Raw genomic sequence first — 24,710 nt, 5'->3', positions numbered from 1 at the left:
GTATGATCATAAGAATTTGAAAATTCTATACATATTACATCTTATATGTTGTATTATTCACTTTGCTTACAAGATATACAATTTATATCGAAAGTATTTGACAAGAAATGTTGTATAGTTTTAGAAATGTTTTTGAACTGAAGTTCTAATCCTGCGTCAACAACAATATTATTAATGACTGACACAGTACATGTGACCGCAATATAATAAAATACAAATTTGTATTGTTCATGTACTTATACATATAGTAAAAAGTCACAAAATGGTTGCAATGAAATTATTATCAAACTATGATTTTATAACTTATGTTTGGTGACATTGTCTGGTACGCTTATCTCGGTTTCTGGTTGACCATAGGTAGGGCAATACTGCAGGCTGTGAAGGTAAACATGGAGAGTGAAAGTATATACAATGAAGATAAAATCAAAATTAATTGTGTAATAGTGAGCACTTCCTGACAACTGTCATGACGTTCTAGGCGAAACATCACTCTAACGGCTTGTTGCAGTTTAAAACTCTACCAAATGAGTTAGCTAAGGCTGTATCATAGTGTCAGAATCTATATAGGAACAAAATATCAAAAAAATAAATCATTCTAAGAATTTTTCCATATAAACGTTTGGGCGTATATAAACGTATATTCAATGAATATAAGAAAGAAGTTAGTTTTTGAAATACGCAATTAACATGTTTCTACTAATGTAAGAAAATGTAAAATCCTGATACACGCTGATGTTCATTCCTTGGCAGGAATATTATCAAGCACGGTAGTCTATTCGCTCATATTACTGTTGATATCACTGTTGCTATCACTGTTGCTATCACTGTTGCTATCACTGTTGCGTGAGCGTGTGACACGGACTATTGTGAGTATTTCTGTGATTAAAAATAAATAATTTACTAAATTAAACAATTAGCTACACTATAAAAGTGACAGATAGCTTAGGTGCGAGGATGTTTGTTGATGTATCTTGGATAAAGATATTAATTGGTCCTTGATGAGAACGAAGCAATTTAAGAGGTACACCGTGAAGTTCCGTCTTGTACCAAATACAATTCGGTAACCATCTGATAAATAAGGAGATAGCTTTTACGTCTGCAATTACTTCCCTTACCTCAAAGGGGGAGAATGGAGCGAGAGAGATACTAAAAGTACTCGAGTATTGAATTGTTGCTAGTGGCAAATTCAGAAAGAGGAAAGCCACAAATTACATGACAACGTTTATGACAATTTCAGTGAACCTTAAATTTATGCTCTGACCTAGAGGCAACGAAATCGTTATACTCCAATCTTTCGATATATTTATTACCCTTTATACCTACCTGAATAAACAGAAATCTGCCTAGCTACCCTACAAATAATATCTCATCGTTAAAGTCGGGTTTTCTTATCTCTGTGAATCTTTTGGTGAAAGTCAATAGAACACCTCGCAAAACCAAATATTAATAATCCAACAGTTCTTTGGTTATGATAACATCTCTTGTAAGTAAAAGGGATCTACTAATTCGCCCTTAATAAAGGAAATTGTTTATGAATGTTATAAGCAGGGGTATGATAATATATTATATAGCTATTTCAAGTTTTGATTAAGCTAATTTGATATCTATTTGGGAATAGATATAAGGTGCCGTTACGTCTTAAAAAAATATATATATATATATTGACTGTAATTCTCTTTATATATATATATATATATATATATATATATATATATATATAATTCTTCCTTATACAAATATAAAGAATAAAAATAAAATAATAAACTCAAATTTAGTATTTGTTACTCATATAAATAGTTAAAATAGCATCTCTTAGTAGCATAACACAACAGTCCTACATAACATTCAAGGCTTGTGTAAGAATTATAATTGATTCTGTGTTAAAGTTAATTTTTTTATTGTAGACTTCGTTTTAAGTTTTCTTGCGCTGTTTTGAAGTGTTTTTCTCCAGGTGGGAGGGCGAGATGTTTTCAACTAGTTATACATTATCTATGCAATTTCATACCGTCATGGAAGAAAAGTTTTCTTAACTTTCTATACAAATCGTCAAAATAAGTAAATGAAAGCTATTAAATGAATAAAAAATGTAAATTGTAAGCTGTAAATGTTAGGGGAGCATTTAAAACTAAAGTCAGAGTAAAAATACTCAAGGCATAAACAAATATAATAATTTTGATATCAAAGTTTTGTACTTACGTGTGTGCATATAAAAATAAATGTTTATGAAGAAACCAAAAGGGTGAACAAAGTCCGCTTCTGAGGTGTAGGGATATGCACATTGGCCAGATTTTTTTGGATTTTGTTTTAATTTGAGTTGCCTCGTTTGACACCTAGAAGCATCGGTCCACCTGTTCGGTAGCGGCGCGGCTGGTGTATATATTCTAACCTCGTACGCCAACGCTCCACCGAGAACCTTTCACATACTTCTCGATATTTCGTTCAGACTGTAATAGCTATTTGAAGTTTTGTTTGAGCTTTTTTACTATGTCTTTATATGACAATTGATATAACGTGTCGTTACGTCTTTAAAACATTTTAGAAGTATATATTTACTGTAATTCTGTTATTTGTATCCTTTTTTACACACACACACACACACACACACACAGGTATTTTTTAGTATTATTATCAAAAGTATGTATAAAATGAAATATAAACAAATATAAGAATGAAGGTTAAAAAAACATTACAGACAACAAAAACATATGGTATCAAACCAAGTAAATTAAACATGTAACTTTCCTAAACACAGAGATAGATCAAATGTTTGAATATTAAATTTAAATTAACTGTGACTCAAATTTAATCCAACTGGTGATTTTGATTGAAGAGCCATTATGTGTGCTTGTTCATATCTTCATAGTAATGATTTTGTGTATTCTTTATTGCCATAATTTTGAAACTTCTTGATGCCAATTAGAGAGAAACAATTTCCAAAGGTTTTATTGTGTTGGACAGCGCATGCAGATACGGGTCTAAGTAAATTTTGATATCGAACATCGGCACGATGATTGTTCATCCTCAGCCTAAGTGACGTAGATGCTTTTTAATTTCGCCAGTGCCTCGTACGCGGAGGAGCGGGTTGCCATGAACTAGGAACGGGTTGTACCCTCGGAGATAATACTCCTACCCCAGTTCCCTGAGGCCTAGTCGAAACTTGGCCAGTCCTGGAATACACGGACGGACTGGACTCGCTCGGGGCACTGCAGACTCCGTTTCTGCAGTCACGGCGTACTTCCTGATCAAGGCCCAAAGTGACTGGCTCCTGTTCATCTACTGCAACTTACACCTCGACACAGCAAGCTTACATCAGCCTTAGCCTGCATCGTCGGAAATTGCGATACCGGTTGGGTCATAGCAGAGAACGACCTTCTTTGTGCAGCGTCAGATGAAATGACCTGCCTTCTTGAGATCAGATGGTATGACCAACCCTTTAAAGGGGAGTTTGTTTCACGGGGGCGTATTTTATTTGACCCCTACCCTCTGTACCTTGTCAACTAAGAAACTCAGTCTCAGAGTGTCATCCAAGGACAGCGGGCGTTCTCCAATTCCCATGGAGACGCGCCTGGTAGCAGTGTCTCTTCTGCCGCAGGTGTGTGTGTGTGTGTAAAGAAGCTGAAGTGAAGATTTTTTTTCACAATTCGAATCTTTACATACAGACCTGACTTACCAACGAACAGAATTCGTCCTGACGGGCGACTTCAACATTAAAGCGATGGACAACAACATCCAACCACCAAAAGATTTGTGTATCTGCTGAAGTCATTTGGCCTCAAGTTGTTGATCATGACTTCGACGCGAGTAACTGCAACAACTCAGACAGCCATAGACAACATTATTTCAATTATTCAAAACATCGCAGTGTCCGTGGTTAACGCAGCAATCTCGGACCACTACGGCCAAGAGGCTATAATTAGTGGAAAGAGAATTGAAAGGGAGCCCAAAATTAACAACACGGGAAGAGACAAGGCCTGAAAACATTGCTCTTCTCAACACTTTCCTTTCCAAATAAAATTGGAATTTTCTAAATTCATCACGAACTGTAGAACAGGAGGTTAAAACGTTTAACAAAATCCTAATATTTCGAAATCGAAATATTTGCTGTCCTACAAAAACAATCAGAGTTTGTCCGAAAAAGACAGTGTCAGTGGCTGCTACAGAAATCATTTTATACTCTAGAGGAATTTTTCAATGCTTGACCTTTCTGACTACATCAAATATCCAATGTAACTTAACTATTTTATCTCATTGACTCTGTATCTTTTTGTAACCTTTTGATTGTATAATGTTTAATTAATTAAGTGTATGATATTTTGACGCCAAAACTGTACTCAATGTATATGTTAATAAAGAATTTTTGACTTTGACTTTGACTTTTGACTTTGACTTTGAGACATACATTCGTATGAGACCAGAGGCAGAGATAGCTACCGAACTGGTAAACACAGAACGGTGGTTTATGAACGTCTGCCTTCACAGGCAGGTGTTCATTAACATGTTTGTGCGCGTATGTTTGTGTGCACGTATATATTTTCGGATTATCTTGGTTTTGTGTTCTGGAGGTTATGATAATACCTGAAAGCACAACTCCCTATTGAGAATATTAGACTTCCTATCGTAATATCCTAAGAACATGTGCACTGTAGATAGGTACTATCTGACTTTATTTCATTAAATGTCTTAACCTACATAGTATTCGTAAAACAGAATCAAACTTAAAGAGTGCAATGTAAAGCTTTAAATACGTACTTCAACAGTAGTTTTACTACTTAAAAAGTTATAGGCCTAAATATAGTGTCACGGAAATTTCAGTTACTGCTATTATTTGTGATCGATGAAGAAACTTAAAGCAAATACTATTTGGAAGTACTTAATTGTACAATAGTATCTTATTACATTAAACATTATACCTTGATCATATTTATAAGATAATTATAAATGTCATAATTATAATTTTTGTTCTTTGGTCTTTAAGATATAGTGGTTTCTATAACGGATCAAAACCGATTTAAATTTTGTAATTAGCTAAATGATAAACGGCGATTATCATCATCGAACAAGTTTTGCGATCCATGTAAGTCCTTTTGGCCTCAGTTCTGTTTCCCCAAACAGCGCCACATGTCAAATGCATACAAGCGAACTCTTCATTGTTGCCCATAGTCATATTATAAATAATTACTAATTTATGGGTATAAATAGTATCAGTTATCGACAAGAGAAGACAAATTCAAATAGAAGGTTAAAAAATATTTCGTAGTCTTATTTTGAAACCTGTTTTGGGAACGATTCATAATTTTAGATTCTTAATTAGCAAACAGCTGCAAAGGCCAATAGTAAAAAAAGTCTGCACTTGGACCTACGAATATACTTTCGACAAGAAAGCTTAAATACTAAAAACTTAGAATAGGTGACATTAACTTATTTTTTAACTTGTTTACAACAAATATAATGTGCTATTTTTAACAGTAGATTAAAAATAAATTATTACTATTGTAATTGTGATTTAGACAAGTTGTAGAGATATATTATTTCGAAACCATTAAAATGGCGCCAATTAGAAACCTAAAGTATATTTATTTTAAAATGTGTTAATGTTCTTTTAATTAACTTAACATAAATGCCAAATTTCAAGGGATATACATCACGCGAACCTTGTTGCTTATTTTTCTTGTCTACTACTCAAGAAAAACGCTGTGTATATCTGGCGAGTAAATATATTTTATTTAATTGTATTTTGCTCTTTTATGTCTATTATGTTTAAATTTTGTTAACCAGTAAATTCAAATGTTTGTGCTAAACCAGTAAAAATATCGTCCGATTATATTTTATTACTTTCATACGGGTCTGATAACACTAAAACCATCAAACTCTATTCAACCATACTGATATCGAACGTTATTAATTTAAGCATCTGTATTATTTCAATGGCGGAACAAGAAACATAAATTATTGGTCACGCTAATTAAACTAATACAATGGAATGTCTCTTCATATCACAGCTGTCAAGGGATATTCATGGTTTTATTTTATATCATTCTGTAAGAGGACGATACACTTCTGACTACATTCAGTCTCGATTCACTGGTTCAAGGTATACGAGTACACCACATAAGGTTAGTAGTTATATATATTTCTGTCAAATGGAAATTTAAATGACAATTCTTTATAATATTTATTTTATATTTGATCTGTACCTAAATAATTGGATAAACTTTCTTGGATAACCAACAACTAATTCCAAGGTCAAAGCATTGTGACACTATAATCAAGTATTAAAATTCCTAATATGAAGTTTACAACACTTTTTGTGAATTATATTACATATTTTCGTAAATTATTCCCTGTAAATGGAAATAAATTATGTATTAGCGTTATTATACTTTATTGATCTAAAAAACAAAACATTTCTTAATGAATTACGTAAATAGTAAACTCCAAATAAAAATTCCAAGAATAACGAAAAAGAAAAACTAAGGAAAATATGCTATTGTATTTTTTTTTATTTATTTAAATAATCCAGTAAAACGAATATTAACTGAAATATGGTTTAAGTAATTATATTGACTTTTGTATTTGTGGGTATTGAATCATACCTATTACAAATTAATAAATATAAATTAACGATTTAATTTGATAATGTTTTATACAAACTTAATTACTCAAATATAATTGAAAAAAAAAAAAATAAATTTATTTCTGTCTGTATGCACAATATCTCGTAAGAGAACTTACCTCTAGACTTGAAATTTTGCATGCAGCTTCATACTACCCAAGCAACACTGGGTTTGGTGATGAAGCATGCCACTCCATGGGATCTGACTGAGCTTTAGTGACTATTTTATCATTGCTGTATTGAGTAAAAAGACAAAAATATTAAAGATAGAATTATATAACGAACTATATTTTATGTTATTGTTACAGGAAATGATGTTTAAGAAACTGATCTGTTTCTGCCTGGTAGTAGCAATTGTTCGCAGCGATACAACGGTAAAAATATTTAAGTGATCATATATTTCGTTATATATGCCTTATTTTCCGTTACTTGCAATGAAAATACATATTTATGTTGAAAATATAAGGGTAATAAATATATATGTAAATGTTGTAATTTATTAACTATGGTAGGATGACAACCGAGAAAATACAAACTGTTGAGAATATATATTCTATGTTAATATGTTTGTTTTGATGCCTTATGACCAAGAAATTTATATTATATTTTATTTGAGTATGTCAGATAAATAAGATTAATCACATCGACGTAGGAAAAATATTCTTAAATTTAAAATTTTCAATAAGTAACTGGCAGTCTTCTAAATAGAATTTAACAACAAACATGTATGTAATGATAATTTATTATTTGCCATAAAAAGTATGGTGCCTTAAACAAACGTAAAAAACACCAACGTTAATTAATTATGAAGGTACAATAATTCATAACGTGGTAAATGCAGTTACATTAATTTCTGTTATATAAAGTGTCTGTAAATGAAACTGTTTAGAAGATGTATAATGGTCACGAGCTGTGTATACTGTACATACTGTACATATGATACCACTCGTCCTTTTTTGTGGTCAGCAAATTTGCGAATATCAAAATTTGGGACTATATTTGCTACACTTTAACACATTGATTTACATTACATTTATCAGTATTGATCATAATTTAATTTCATATCTAAACGTATATCTAAAACGTTGTACCACTTCTGAACTGTAATTATTAAAATAGTTAATGTTTAAAATGTTTTACATTTTGAGGCTTTTGATATTGGTCTTTAACGTACATACGAGTAATCAATGTGACAGAAATTGAATATTTTAAGTTGGTTAAAGTTATTTTATAGCAGATATAAAATAGTACAAGATTTAGGTGTTTTTACTAACAGAAAAAGTGCTCTAGAATTCCATAAATTGGCCAATTTGATAATTTACCATGAATATCCAATAACAAATCAAATACCGTGCAATATTAAAAAATCCTCTAGTTGATGAGAAGTGAGACGACATTTTGATAAATAAGTGTTCTTATCCACTGCAATCTTCTGCACATAAATATAAACTTAGATATTGTATAGAAATTAATAATATAACAGATTTAGATTATACTACGTAATCTACAGTATTTTCGTGTTTAAGAGGTCAATGTACGATATATGGAAATGTATATTGCTTAGAGATTATTAAAAAATTGTCAATAATATTTTTTATATGTTGTTCAATATGGTCAATACCCAAACTGGAATGAAAATAAGTCGAAAATTTACAAGAGTTCAAAATGAAGTACCATTTATTGGCTAAGCAGAGTTTGATACTACTTAAATTACTTTTAGACTGTTTAAATATACCTTAAATTTAACAATATTTTATGTCGTTGCATGTTACAAAACTAAAACACAATTGTACAAACATTTTTAAGTACAAGGATGCCAAATGTCTAAAATCCTGTCGCCTAATAAAATCAATAATATGAAACTTTAATTACACATATAAACTTTAAATTGCATCTTTTATATTAATCCTTTTGTTTAAAACAGAATTTTGTAAATTAAAGGTCTTTTTGTAACTAAAATGATGAACGAAAATTCACACGATGACTAATATAATTTTAAAACTACTGCACATCTAGTATTATCAGATACAGCAAGAGGACTAATTAAAATTTTAATTTTTTACGTACCGTACGAGTAATACAGGTATAATGTACTTAAGCGTAGCAATGTGTACGTAGAATTTTGTGTACACTTTAATATTTAGCAGTGTTATTAGCCTCTTGAAATTGTACTTATGCACTAGGAAAGTCGGGTAATATAATTTCAAACGGCCGTATTCGTATATTTTACAGTTTCCCTAAAAACTAATATGTGTTCACAAACTATACAATTAGCAATGTTTGATTTTGTTCAACAATTCAAAGAAACAGTCTGTCAGTGATATAGAATTAAAAATTGAGTTATTTCATATTAAACTATATTTCATGGTGTAATGATAATGAGTAACAAAGATGTAAAATATCTTGTAACCAAATATTTTACAGTTTTTTTTAAATAAATATAATTATGTAGGTATTTATTACAAAATATCTGAGTACTTACGATAACTAATAGTACAACAGTTCATAAAGGTGGACAATCTTTATGTAATAGAAGTAGATATCACATTCCTTTCATTCGATTTATATTTTTTATAAGTATACAATAAAGTTGTTTTTCACGTTAAATGCAAGAAAGATCCATGTGGTCCTGATTTCGCCTCTATTCTCTTTTATAAATTAAAAAATTAGGATTTTGATTATTAATAGAGAAGCTGATGTAGTCACACAGTGCATGTATACAATACATTTATAAAATTATGATCATTATATCAATATTTATATTTATGTAAAACTAGGTGATAATAGCACTCAAGCATATAATATTACATGTTGACTACGTTATTGTAGTACCTATTGGATATGCATATAGTACATACACACACAGTATATATTTATAATTTTCAGGAAGAAGACCCCAGCCCTATAGAAACATCTCCCACAACATCTATCAGTGTGATCCCAGCTTTAGAAGAACTAAAAAAACATGGAGCAAACACAAAGAATAAAGGAGTTTCTCTTCGTTCCTCGGACTCGCTTTTCGGACTCGGGATCGGTGCAAATCTGCTAGGAGTGCATGCAGGCGCAGGTATAGGCCATGGCCGTGGAGGCTATGGTGATATGGGCCAAGGGTTTGTTGGCAAACCTGCGGGAGGCCAATATCCAAAATATCCACAGTACCCACAGTATCCCATATATCCATACCCTTCGTATATGCAACCACAGCCATACTACCTCCCAACAGCTCGTCTACAACAGTGAACTATTCAATGAATGCCACCTCCAACGTGTTACCTTCCCCCTTGCACATAAATAGATTTCAGTTGGAGATCTCATTGAATAGGGATCTCCATATCTACTTAGTTATTTAGCACTACTCAATGATACTTTCACGAATGAAGCATTAAAGAATTAATAAAATTACAAAGACTTTCTTTTTATTGATCCTACCAATAGACTGTACTTAAATAAATATAAAACATAAAGTATGAATGTTTTGTTCAATAACTTGCATTCCCAATACAAATGGCGTCAAACTTATTGTGTACACATAGACTTTGTACAAAAATAAAAAAGGAACAAAATTGTATCTTAAATTAAAAAAGATATGCAATATGAATTCAGTTCTATAATTTATATATTTTGTTATTTCCATTAGTTTATTTATTGTATGTAACTCATAAGGCAAGTATATTTTTTGCTTGAAAGCTTACTTTAAACATTATTGACATAATTTCATTATGCTACATTTTCTTTTGCACCAATGAAACTACTGATATTTACAACCTTCCTCAGGTTGTTAGAACATATCTCTAGAAAAGGCCATTAAAATTGATCTCAATATATGATGAACTGACTTCAGAAATAATGGCCGTGGTCAAAGCTACATACATGGTAAATAGAAACAGTAGTTAGATGTGTTTTTGTGGCTGCACAGGTATTTGATTAAACTTCGAGTTTTATCAGAAATACGGGTACAATAGACTAAGAGCACAGGAATTTAAATGTAAAGAGCATGGTAAGTAAAACTATATTTAAGGAGTATACACAATTTGGCGTTTTACACTGATATGCGATAAACGGAAGTGTGCGTAATCGAGTTTGAATATTCTGATTACAAACTTACACAAGAGTGAATTTCCGGAAAGCACCAGTATCACCATTTTGTTTCACATTTAATATAACGTTCCATATTCAGGAAAACTAATTAACTCTCGGTTTAAGGCGTGTGACAGATCAGAGTTAGAGTCAGCGCAGGTTCCAGTACTTTATGAGACCTTTGATCTTGTTATCAGTACTACCGACCTTGTACTGTATCGAATCTCTCCCTAGTTCTGTTTGATGAGATCCCCACACACGACAGTTGCACTTACACTTGTTATCAGTACTACCGACCTTGTACTGTATCGACTCTCTCTTGTTTGTTCTGTTTGATGGGATCCCCACACACGACAGTTGTACTTACACTTGTTATCAGTAATACATACCTTGTACTGTATCGACTCTCTCTTGTTTGTTCTGTTTGATGGGATCCCCACACACGACAGTTGTACTTACACTTGTTATCAGTACTACATACCTTGTACTGTATCGACTCTCTCTTGTTTATTCTGTTTGATGGGATCCCCACACACGACAGTTGTACTTACACTTGTTGTCAGTACTACCGACCTTGTACTGTATCGACTCTCTCTTGTTTATTCTGTTTGATGGGATCCCCACACACGACAGTTGTACTTACACTTGTTGTCAGTACTACCGACCTTGTACTGTATCGACTCTCTCTTGTTTGTTCTGTTTCATAAGATCCCCGCATAGGGCAGTGGCCCATATGAACGGCCAGAACAAGGATAAACAGGGGATCGGTCTCTCTTGAAAAAGATCCAAATTCCGTAATGATCCTATATTTTATATTGCCCTCTTCTGACCTATAAACACTTAAACTCAACAACAATCATTACATATATTTAGTGAATAACTTCGGTAATTATAACATCGGTTATAGCGCGATATGGTATAAAGTTAACTCCAAGCCAGTAAATCTAAAAACTCAATAATATTAAATGTTTTACCAAGCTATACTTTCAATATGTTCATTATATTTAAGTACGTGAAACGGTTTCACACGATAATTGGTATGACTTGTGTAAAACCTACCTATGTAAACTAAATTAAAAATATTCTTTGGAATTAATATTCAAATTGTTCTTACTAATTAATAAATGTATATTTAAACGTTGAGACGTAATATATGCTATGTTTAATTGAACTTTTTTAAAGATAGCTCTGTTATAATTATTACCCAAAACAATCGTAAACTTGCAATTTTAATTCTATCTTAAGAGGACTAAAAATGTTCTACTTAATGTTTCTCTATAAAATTACTGAGCAGAGAGCTCGATGTCATTAATTTTCAGTCAATATCCAATCTTGCTATATATGTATATACCGGGTGAGTTTTTTTAAAGTGATCCTATAGCTAACTTTTTAATTACACGACTTAGCACCACACTTTAAATTTGGAACTTGCTCAATTTTAAGTTTCACCCAGGAATACACTTTCAAATTTTTTGAAGTGGCCGCTATTTTCCAATATGGTGGCCAACTTTAAAATCTTTTATGGAACACCCTATATTTTATGTTGTTTTTAGATTCTACTCTAAAAAATAAGACATTTTTGCTATTGAGAGTTTTTCAATATCTCTAATGGTTCAGGAGCTACGTGGACTGGAAGTTTTCATCATCAGTGGCATGAACGTTTAATCAATGTTAGTTTTATGTGTTGTTAGTGTTTTGTTATGTGTGTAGTTTGTATGTGTTTTGATATTAGAAATATTTTACTCTGAGCATTAATCATTTTGCTTTGATATTCATTGAACTTTTCGACTAAATGTTTAGTAAAAAAAAGATTTGAGATAAAAACACATTTCAGAAGCAGCGACTTAGATAGATCGCAGTTAAACAAACACATGTAAAGAATACATATTTTATTGAACACATTTAAAACTTATATAACAAATTATTATTGTAATAGCAATACCAAAACAAAGGACCAGTTCTAATAGCTTAGTAACTTTACAAGTTCAAATCAAATGTTCGAAGTCCCGCCCTTCTGTCTCAATTCACTTTCTGAGTCGTTGCACATGCACTCTTTGTACCCTGATTAAAACAAACTGACCTAGAGACTTGTGCTTGAGACTTCATTTCTAAGTGAGAAAGACCGAGTTCGATGATGCTGCTTGTCACTCCATGGGATTAGCCTGAGTGTTACTGACTATTTTTATATTGGTCTAATGGGTATGATGGCAACGAGACAATAGCAGAATAAATAAATCTGTGAACAAACTCAATACGCTCATAAGAGATTTAACATGTGACATGTTAATACATGTATCCTAACTATCCCAACACATACATTATTTTGGACCTCATACCTTTAAGTTTTATTACACCTGGTGAAGAGGATAGAGATCAATCTTCAGAATGTAGTGTTCTTCTTTTTTAACATGTGAAGATTGTAAATATTCAAAATTCTACTATCCTTTCTCCCTTAGGCTAGCAAATATTCAGCCTAAAACCGTGTACAACTTTTCCATTTATTGTACAATAATAATGACTGCAATGTATTAAATTTGACTGTTTCGTCATAGGATTTAATTCATCCCCATAAATGACACTCTTCATTAAATGAAAAGTGATAACAGCTATGGAGACCGTAGACAAAAGTACACAAAAATAGTACTCTGATCGTAATTATATGCAAGTACTCAAACTCTCCGTCTTTGTGTCTATGTGTATTTATACACACTCATGGTCTGAGCATTTGTCATTCATGTTATTAGAGAGATTATTAAATCGTGTGATAGTTGTTACAGCAAAAATTAAGGTGTTATCTAAACTTTTACTCTCCATATACGACATCTGTGACGTGATAATTTATGGAATATTACAAACAGTTTCAATTAAATACCCAACAATTGATAGGTAGTTTAAATATACAAAATATATTTAACTTTCCCTTTTGATATTAAAACATGAACAGTTATTATTATTTTTAGTTAAACCCATACTGTTCACACTGCCACTTTTTACCTGAGATGATAGCAAAAAAAAATTAACTTACTGCCCACGGGCCATGCTTTCATATCGTCTGACTTCACGTTTCCGAAGTTTCAACACAAATATATTGTTATTGTAGTATTTGGTACATAGGCAAATTCAAATTTAATTCATACATTTTTATGGGAAAAAATATATACAAACACATTTTAGAATTTAAGTACATTTTTGTAAAAATATAGATAAAATTAAAAATATAATTACTGAAGAAAGGGTCCGCGATGTAGGACTGGGTACAGTAAGACGGCGGTTTGTTTGGAACGGTGTCGATATTGAGGTAGTCTTGGTTACTGAAGGGTCCAGTATGAAAACCTCCGACACGCGTATCTCGACATCTTTTTGAGTGTATAGCGGTGTTGTTTGTGGTTTATATTTCCATCTACAAATCTGCCCAGGATTTTGCGTAAGTAACAATTATATAGTCGAATTACGATTTTTATAAGGAGAATATGTTGTCAACTAATGTTAGCTCTCTTTTACAGGAATTATTGCATTATTATGATACAAAAGGGGTTAATAACATTTTGAGATCACTAAATAATTAACGCAACTTTACAAGAGAGTAAATGTGTTGCAAGAATTTTTCAAGTAAAGTTTTTAATTTTACTATTAGTTAAAGTTTACTTGCACTAGGAAATGTAATATGTGACATTCAGAATAAAATTAATACATCAAGATATCAAGTTCTTATTAAATACTTTTGGGTGAAATACATTTAAATTACGGTTTTAACTTTGAATATGTACTAGCAGTAAAAGTTAGTGACACATGTGGTACGAAGAATTGTTTTGTGTTTTAGTTAGTTTTTTTACCTTTGTTTTTAACAGTGTAAAGTAAAGTATTTGATTTTAATTCGATATTTTTATTCTATTCGAATTCCGTAGGAAATAACTAAATTGTAGCTTGATTTCAATTTTTAATCAAGAAGTTAACTTTAATTTCTTTGTACGAAACTGGAAAACATTTTCTTGACAAAACATTTTGTCAAGGTTTAAATATTCAGTTCTCGCTGGAGCCCTTCCGTGTAATGTCATTTTATAAAGCCACGCGCTCCTCATCCCGCCGCTCGTGACACTGGATGATGAGCCGATCGCTTGGAAGCAACAAGCTAAATATCTCGGTGTTACGCTTGATTCCAGATTGAACTTCGGTCCTCACGCAAAAAAGAAAGCAGAAGAGGCCAAGCGGACCGCTGGATCAATAGGTCCTCTTGTCCTCTAATAAACCGACGATTATCCCTACCAATGGGTGCAAAAGTCACCATCTTTCTTGCTGTTGTCAGATCAGTAATGATGAATGTTTGCACAGCTTGGTGGTCAAACTGCAGCCGTTCAAACCGAAAAGACCGCGAAACCATCCAACACAAGGCTCTCCGCTCCATCACCCGTCAACCATGGTTCGTCCGCAACGAGACAACAAGGAATTCTGTACAGATACCAACTTTAGACGTGTTCGCGAGGACAACTGCAGAGAAGTTCTTCGTGGCAATTGCAGCGTCGGAGCATCCCCACATCGCAGCTATTGCAGAGCCGTACGCCGGACCGGATGACTACAGACGGCGCCCAGCCACAATACTGGACGACCCTCCATAAAAGAAAAATCAACCCAAGGAAGAAGCCGCGATCCCAAACCTGGGACGTAACAGTAAAATCCTCTAACAAAATTGTTCCAGAAAACAACGACTCCTAAATAGGCTAAGTTAACAAATATGTTTCAGAGCTTCCTCTACAGTCAGTGGACCTAGGGTCCAGGTGCTGTACGGCCACGACAGGACGTGGCAGCAGAGTGGTTTAGTGGGTAAGAATCCCACATAACTGGAACGCCAGTACATTTTGCCGCCGGGAGGACCGATGCAGCTAGGTGTCGAAAGAGATTCACTACTCTATCTTTAACGTTCCTAATCCCCATGTTATATGCGTCGTATTAGTATTAAGTTCATAGGATTAAGTCTGTCCATGGGGACACTTACACCTCAGCTGCGATCTTTGTTCTCCTTTTACTATTTACATTTTTTGTTATTATCTATTTTCTTTTAAATGAAAAATGTTGACAGGTCAGACTGTATGGAGGTAACGTATTTAATTTTCACTGCTTGTTTTACAAAAGTTACTCGTTTTTGTCCTTGTATAAAAATACTGATTTTTCAAATAGCAACAAAGTGGTAGAAGCTAACTTATTATTCCATTGCATACGCCCCCAGAGTGTTATTGGCTACATTAGGAGAAAATAATAACGACCATTAATTACCTTTATTTTAAAAATATAAAAGTTTAAAAGCTCATTTTGAGGGGTGCAAACTGTGTTTAGTTTGCTGATGACCTTTTTTAAAGCTTGTGTGGTTAATTACTTTGTTTACCTTTACTGTAGTTCTCTGATTTGTTATAGCTAGTTGTTATGTGGTAGGTACCATCTCAAGTGATGTTAGTTGTGTGTCACCAACAGTTCAGGCTACAAAGCATCTTTGGACTCGAGGCATTATTGTCAGCCACTTTGGAAAATAGAGATACTTTGAAATCTTCTCCAAACAATTGTAAAGATATACTTGTTTCTAATTCTACTACAATAGTTAAAATTTTATAAACAAATTAAAGTTCTTGGGGCAGAATATGGAATTTAACCAAATTTACATAATTATGTGAATTTATATGGAAGAATTCACCTGAAGGCACTCCCTCCAATGTTTTATACCTGCTTCCAAAATAGTGTAAGTTCATTATGAATTATTGAGTTATATTTACCTAATGTTTTATTGCCACTGAACATAAATAATATCACAGTTTTAGAGCAGGTTCAATATGCAAGGAGAAACTCATTGCAGTCACCAAAACCAGTTTGAGACAGAACATGTAATCCTTTTTGATCATGTACAGCTAAAATACTGAGATCCTGTGGATTAGTGGCATTTTATAAGTGAAATAAACTAATTCTGTAGACAGAAGTAATAAATAGAGTGGCATAAAAGAATCTAATGCACAGTTCTATTTCCTTCTGCTATAAGGAACAGCTATAATAAAATCTTTAATGCTGTTTACTGTCAACACTCTTAAACAATTTATAAAATTCTGTAAATATACAACTATAAAAACTTCAAAATATGATTTCACTGCAAATTGATGTCCCTTCACTTCAGAAGCATAATCCCAATACATGTATTTGCAGAACAACTATACTATGTATTGGCTGTTATATGAACTCAAAATTAATGATTTTTTAGATGGTTGTACTCTGATAGCCTTGTTGCAAAAGAATTTCGTATTGTTACAACCTTTAAGATAAAAATATTAAGAGTTCAAAAGTTTTGTATGAGAAACCTGTTTGTTTGAAAGACCTGTTTGTTTCTTCCGATTTTGGAATGTATGATCTGGTAATTGTATATATTGGTATCACAAATATCTTTAATTATTTAGATTTTAGGATTTTTTGGGATGTTTGTTTTTGGTTATGTTTTTATGAAATGTAATAATGGCAAATAATTTATGGCTGTTACTTATCAACACAATAAACTTATTTAAGTAATGCCTCATAATGCTCAGGTATTGCATGTGTGATTTCAGGTCTGATATTTAAATTTTATAAAAAATCACAATTTTTAAATGTTTTACTATTAAATGAATCAATGTTGAATTAGAATGGGAATACACATTGGTAACACTTGAATACAATTGTTTTCAAATGCAATGATCTACTTATTCCTGACATTTTACTAAAACAAAAAATTGGCTGTTACAAACTGAGAATTAACTGCTTTTTTTTAATAAAAATAGACTAATTTAGTTGCAGAAAATGACAACTTCGAGTATAAGTACTACCATGCAAACTAGATCCAAAATTAACATTTTTCAAATAAAAATAATTTACTGAGTTAAGTACAAAATTAGTACTGGACACAGCCTACTTTGGCCTACATCCACATTTTACCTACAGTTTGAGACTATGGGACAGCTGTGTTTAATACAAAATTGATAGAATAATTAGAAAAAGAAAGCTGCCATTTCGAATTTAAAACCCAAAGAGTAATGTAAAATTGCCTTCAGGAATATTGACCTTATGCACCCTCTGTATTCTCGATGTCAACATGTACTGTCAATATAAATGCGAACTGGTTCAAGTCAGAAACTTCCACCAATATAGAACCAGAGACAGGAACAACTTCTGAACTGAACAGCATAGAGCGACTATGTTTGAGCACCTGCCGTCTCAAGTTGAGTCAAGATAATCAATAAACTTGCTAGAGATCTTAAACGAATCAACGAACCCAAAAAATTCAAATCTCCATTAAGTCATTTTGAGTCAAAGGCATTTTGCTGTGTTTATGAGTTTACAATGTGTCACTGGAATGAAAATTTATCATTAGCATTTTATCATTATTTTATGTCTCCTTTTTTGATATCTGAAAAACATGCAAAATACAAATATATCGTTATTTTCACACAATAATATGGGTTAGTTTATATATTTTTAATCAATATTAGAAAATTATATTTGCAATACAATTTTGCCAAATTTTTGCTGCAATATGTTTTAACTATAAGTTGGCAAGAAAAAAGTTAGCTTAAATGCTAATGACAACATTAAATATTTTTCTTTACAAGAAACATGGAGTAAGAAATGTATTGTTATAGAAATCGCTACAGGGATTGTCAAGTAAAAACAATTAATGGTATCAGACACGCTAATCTCGTCTGCCAAGCCAAGGCATTTCGAGGTATCAGTTTGTCCCTTCAGGAGACAAAGAGGTCTTGATGCGTACCGCTAGATGGCTGGTGTGCTTGTCTGGATGAGGCAGAACTGTACATGGTGATCAAAGCTTAAATATCTTATTAAACATCCTGTCATGATGAGCACATGATATATATAGAGTACTTTATCTTATTGCTTTAAAATTGTTTTAATGCATAATTAATTAATATTATGTAGAGATGTTTAAGGGCTGATTGTTTTGGTTAGCAATATAGTTTTCCAATATTTTAAGCACTATGTAATTATTAGATTTAATACTAACCGAGGAACTTAACATTAATTTTACAATTAGAGCAGTTATTGAATTTGAGTTCAGGTACCCTAATTAAACAGTTTATTTGTGATTGGGAGAACGTAACATAATATTATAGTAATCAAAATCAAAGCTAGCGGAGGTACCAGAGTGTTGATCTGGGTAGTCGATACTTGGGGGGAAACCACAGAAATTTGGACATTACTCTTGAGATAGTATAGCATGCTCTCTACTGTGACCATCATCTGTCTAAAAATCAAATCTAGCTGTGATACCAGGGTGTTGAGCTGGGTAGTCGATACTTGGGGGGAAACCACAGCAATTTGGACATTAATCTTGAGATAGTATAGCATGCTCTCTTCTGTGACCATCGTCTGTCTAAAAATCAAATCTACCTGTGATACCAGGGTGTTGAGCTGGGTAGTCGATACTTGGGGGGAAATCACAGCAATTTGGACATTAATCTTGAGATAGTATAGCATGCTCTCTTCTGTGACCATCATCTGTCTAAAAATCAAATCTACCTGTGATACCAGGGTGTTGAGCTGGGTAGTCGATACTTGGGGGGAAACCACAGCAATTTGGACATTAATCTTGAGATAGTATAGCATGCTCTCTACTGTGACCATCATCTGTCTAAAAATCAAATCTAGCTGTGATACCAGGGTGTTGAGCTGGGTAGTCGATACTTGGGGAGAAACGACAGCAATCTGGGCATTACTCTTGAGATAGTATAGCATTCTCTCTACTGGGACCATCATCTGTCTAAAAATCAAATCTAGCTGTGATACCAGGGTGTTGAGCTGGGTAGTCGATACTTGGGGGGAAACCACAGCAATTTGGACATTAATCTTGAGATAGTATAGCATGCTCTCTTCTGTGACCATCATCTGTCTAAAAATCAAATCTACCTGTGATACCAGGGTGTTGAGCTGGGTAGTCGATACTTGGGGGGAAACCACAGCAATTTGGACATTAATCTTGAGATAGTATAGCATGCTCTCTACTGTGACCATCATCTGTCTAAAAATCAAATCTAGCTGTGATACCAGGGTGTTGAGCTGGGTAGTCGATACTTGGGGGGAAACCACAGCAATTTGGACATTAATCTTGAGATAGTATAGCATTCTCTTTACTGGGACCATCATCTGTCTAAAAATCATAGCTAGCCATGATACCAGTGTGTTGAACTGGGTAGTCAATACTTGGGGGAAACGACAGCAATCTGGGCATTAATCTTGAGATAGTATAGCATGCTCTCTACTGGGACCACCAATTTTCAAAGGGAACAAGGGACTATATATAAGGTTAAAATGAACAAAGATATAAGGTCATGAGTCTAGAATTGTTTACCAAATGTCTAGAAACACACTGTTACCAAATGCTAAAGGAACTTACAAAACATGATAATAATCAATAAAGAAGAGTTATTATGACAGGCTATGAACACATCAAGAGTAACAAGGAGATGGAATTATTGACATGAAATGAATCTGATCTTCCTCAAAAGGACGGAACCTTTAGTTGGTGATTTTTAGTTTATAACAGTGAGTTGTGGAGAAGTGAGAGATATAATCTTCAATCTCTCTATTAAAACACATCCTCTAATTAATAAGGTCAAAACTATTCATAGAACTTTTGGAGAAAAAATTGCAACATCCTCCATCCCACCAAATGAAAAATTAAGATGGAAATGCTTTCAGGTCGGGGATCTCTCTGAAAACATGCCCAGGGACACTCGGAGGTTTGTCTTAGAACAAGAGTGGATAGTAGCAGATTTGAAAAGCTTATCCTGAGCTCTCAGACATGAGAGGAAGCATACCTCAGAAAACTAAACTATGTGTTTATGATAATTTATAACTAAATGGACACCTGCATTAAAAAAGCACTAAACCCAGGCCACAGTAGATGGCCTACAAGCTATATCCTACCCAAGAAGTACAAAAATAGATGAGTTCTGAAATTCATTCTTGTATAAAATGCAAAGTATAATTTGCTTTTTCAGGAGGAAGTTATCAGATCTGTGTTATACATCCTTAATTTTGCAAAGCGTATTGTCTTAGGGATATTAAAAATGGATGATTATTTTAAAATATTATAAATTTTAATTCATGTTTTTTTTGTATTGTAAATGTGTATATATTTGTGGGTTATCTTATTTCTATGAGGAACTGCATATTATAAAATAGCTATAGAAATAAAGCAAATTTGATATTGAAAGTTATCCAGTACTATGTACTTTATGTATAAGTATTTTGTATTTAACATTAAACATGTTAATAAGTTTACATTGACTGCAGTATTTATAATAACTATTAATTGCATGATAGGAAAGTAAAACTGATTTGAAAGGGTGACTTATTCTTGTTTCAGATTTATTTAAGCACAAACTAACTTAAAAAGTAACATAAATTAGTTGTGACACCACCAAAAAAACAGTATGTTGTTTTCCTGTAGTATTGCATGCTGTTGCAGCTGGACCTTCTGGTGTTACAGATCAACAGAAGCAAAGTGCGGGTTTGTGTTCCTGGACTTGTTGTCTTTTCTAGGGAGTTAATTGGCTCAGTATACAGAGTAAGTTTTATGTCCTGGCACACCTGGATATAATTTAAACGGCCCGAGATATCTATGTGAAACCTTGACCCTACCTATTATAACAAATTTTTTTAATCTTTCAAGTTGTTGAAAATTTTGCCCCCCTTTTCTAAAGGGGGGTAAAGGGGGGCAACTAAAAATTTTCAAATACAAACCCCTATCATGTGACCCCTCATTTTAAAGGGAATAAAAAAAGAAATCCAATAATGCAAACTAGAGGTCTCTACGTTTATTTTAACAGATTTTATGACAAATTTACAATTGAGTAAAGGGGGGCAACTAAACATTTTCAAATACCTACTTCAATTTTGAAGTATAGTGTTTAGTCACCGCCCACTGCTTCCTTCCTCTCATAGGATACACGGGATAAACACTACTGGCAGTGAAAATATTAATCCTTGCAAATATGCATTATGTTATATTCTAAAAAACTTTCTATATACTGATCTCAAACTCCACCTTTACACCTTAAAATTTCTTAAAAGAGTTTTTGCTTCAAAATCCCGAAACAATTACACATATTGTCTAAATTATTTTCCCCAAATTGGAAAAGTTCACTGCTAGAATAGGCTCACTGCATACTTGTGGAGTTGACAAAGTGTATAGTGCATAGATCATATACTTTTATAAACTCCTTTATCATGTTAAGTCCCATATAGCATGAGTATGTATCTAGAGAAGACCCAAGATACTTTGAAGAATACATTGACTATCAACATGCAATGGATTATCCAATGTAGCATTCATTGTGTCAGAATGATTAAAAGGAATAGATTATATAGATCCATAATTAATCATTTGAAAAGCTAATGTTCAAAATCCAAAACATTCAGCTACAAATGTCAAAGAAGAATTTATTTGGTATTTGTAATCGACAGCTGTCAAAATGCATAATGTCGTCCTGAGCCATATTTCTAGAAATGTCATTTATGTAAATGACAAATAATATTGGGCAAAATTCAAACTTTAGGTAATACCATATGTATTTGTGTATGTTTTAGTGGCAATGTGTAGCGTTTTTAAAGCTACATTGATTTATTTTTTTTATTAAAACTTAAATTAAATAAAAATTTTGGGATCGAAATATTGGGACTTAATTTTAGATTAGATTGTGAAATGTCAGGGTAAAAACGAACATGTAATCCTTTGGCAAGTTAGTACTGGTAGTTTTAAATTGTTAGGAAGGCAGGTTGACTGCCTTGAATTGATTAGAACTTGTCTTGTTGCGAGTATTGTTCTCCTGGTTTGATACAGCTGGACCAATGAGAGAGCACCACGGATGTCCTGCAAAGTTGATTGGAAAGGGAAGTATTTAAGCGCCCGCTCATAATTTTCGCCCTTCTTTTGGTTTTTTCGTGAGTAAAGTTAATTGCAGTGCGCCGTATTTCTTAAATTTTTCCACGAGTGATTTTGAGGTAAGCACCTTGTATGTTTTATTGAAATAGTCATCCTGATCTGATTTTAAATTAATTCTGTTGTCTTTTTTATAGGAAAAAATTAAATTCAAAGAAACTACAGAGCATTCTGAATAACTTATTCTCGAAGAACAATAGAGCATAATAGAATCATACAAGTTACATTTGGTTCATGCTTGCAAGAGAAGTGAATTAAAATTGAACTTTGTTAATAACTTTAATTGAGATTTGGAAAAGTAGTAATTTATTAATATTTAACTGGAACTGTTTTATTGTGAATTATTAATTGAAAATTAATTGAACTTTAATAATTGTTAGAGAGAGAGTTGTAATCTGAATTGCACAGACTTGAAAGTTATCGTTCAAATAGTGTAAAGAGAAGTTAAAATTTTTATTTTGAATTTTGAGTGAACTTAGAAGTGAACATTTTTATTTTAGTTATTTCCAAGTGGTATTTCATTTTTATTTTAAAACTTTATTATTTTATTTTAGAAGAGAGATCTGATTTTTATTTTGATATATTTGATTAATATTTTTATTTCTTGCCAAAGGAATTTTTAAATTTACTAAACGGTTTGTCAATTCTTTGTGGAAAATAGTGATAAAAATTCTGAAACGTTGAACTTATTAATTTGCCAGTTAAAAATAAATCCATTGTTTTTATTTAGAACTGTGATTTTTATTTTAGACAAACCAGATAATATTTAATAGTTAACAAATTTAGTAATACATTGTACTTAATATTCACTAGGATCTTACTAATCAAAAAATATTTTATATCATCTTGGATGTATTATTGATGATTTAAATATTAATACTCTGGAATAATAATATCAACAATCCAAGTCGTTATACAATGCTAATATTAGTCTAGGATATTCCATCATTTCCTCAAATGGTGTTTGTGAATAATTCACTCTGCTCTAAAACTATACTTCATGTCAGGCCATTACACAATTCTCTTCATGTGACTACAGATGTTATTGCTTCTTTAATACTTTACTATTATATTGCTATAATAACTTCTTATCATTGTGTATTGCTTTATATAACACTTTAGTAGTAAAAATACAATTAACTATAACACTCAAAAATTTTAAATGCAATACTTTTTTAATCAAGATTGTATTTCACAGCAAAGACAAAATATCTCAAGACAATAATTGTGTTAACACAGTCTTGTCATGGTTTTAACTGGAAAACTTAATTATGGAAACTGATATGAACTAAAAGAAATATTGAAAGGTAAGTTATCACTTAATGATGTTCATAAAATTGTACATGACTCTTCATTACTGTGCTGTAACCAGCTGATAACACATCAAACATGACATATTCTATCAGTTCACATAAAATTAAGGTTTTTTTGTTAGCATTATACTTAAATGTTAAATGCTAAGGAGAATAAGCAACTCTAAGGACTTGTTTGATTGGATATTGATCTCAAAATCAAATTTTATGATAACAACACAAACACACACACACACACACACACACACACACACACACACACACACACTGTGTCACTTCATACAAAAACCCTTCAAAGAGCCACAAAGACAACCAAACCTCATCCGATTACAACATTTTATCATTTTTTTAAAATTAAGTGTATCAAACATTACAAGAGTATTTGACTGTAGAATTTTGTAGGCTTATTACAAGAAACTATTTATAGAATAATTAGTTTAAACTTTGTTACGTTGCATCTTTTATATTCTCAAGGAAAGATTTATCTTCTCATCAGAAACACCTATGAGTAAAATAAGTATACTTAAAATATTAATTATGTATTTGCCTAAAAAAAACAAAACCTATGATAAATTACAATGCTATGTAAATGAGAGATAAATCATTATTATTCTATTTGTATGGACTTAGTGAGGAAAACAGTTGAGATCATAACGATCAAAATAAATGCGGCCATCATCTGATTAATGACTGAATTATAGCTTAACCACTGGACTATAATGCTCGAGATATAGACACTGGTTAA

The 24,710-nt window shown here is 32.3% G+C and overlaps 1 protein-coding gene across 1 annotated transcript; it reads left to right on the top strand.

Annotated features, from left to right (window-relative positions):
• The first annotated feature begins 6,018 nt into the window (after positions 1-6,018).
• On the top strand, positions 6,019-10,003 carry LOC124368531. Its single transcript, XM_046825772.1, has 3 exons — positions 6,019-6,113; positions 6,922-6,987; positions 9,500-10,003. The coding sequence occupies exons 2-3, from the start codon at positions 6,925-6,927 to the stop codon at positions 9,851-9,853; spliced, it is 417 nt and encodes a 138-aa protein (XP_046681728.1). The 5' UTR covers positions 6,019-6,113; positions 6,922-6,924; the 3' UTR covers positions 9,854-10,003.
• Positions 10,004-24,710: the final 14,707 nt, after the last annotated feature.

The sequence above is a fragment of the Homalodisca vitripennis genome, chromosome X, assembly GCF_021130785.1.
Source record: "Homalodisca vitripennis isolate AUS2020 chromosome X, UT_GWSS_2.1, whole genome shotgun sequence".
In the NCBI taxonomy this organism is placed as follows: domain Eukaryota; kingdom Metazoa; phylum Arthropoda; class Insecta; order Hemiptera; family Cicadellidae; genus Homalodisca; species Homalodisca vitripennis.
The sequence above is the reverse complement of the archived record's forward strand: the minus strand, read 5'-3'. Positions and strand labels throughout refer to the sequence as shown.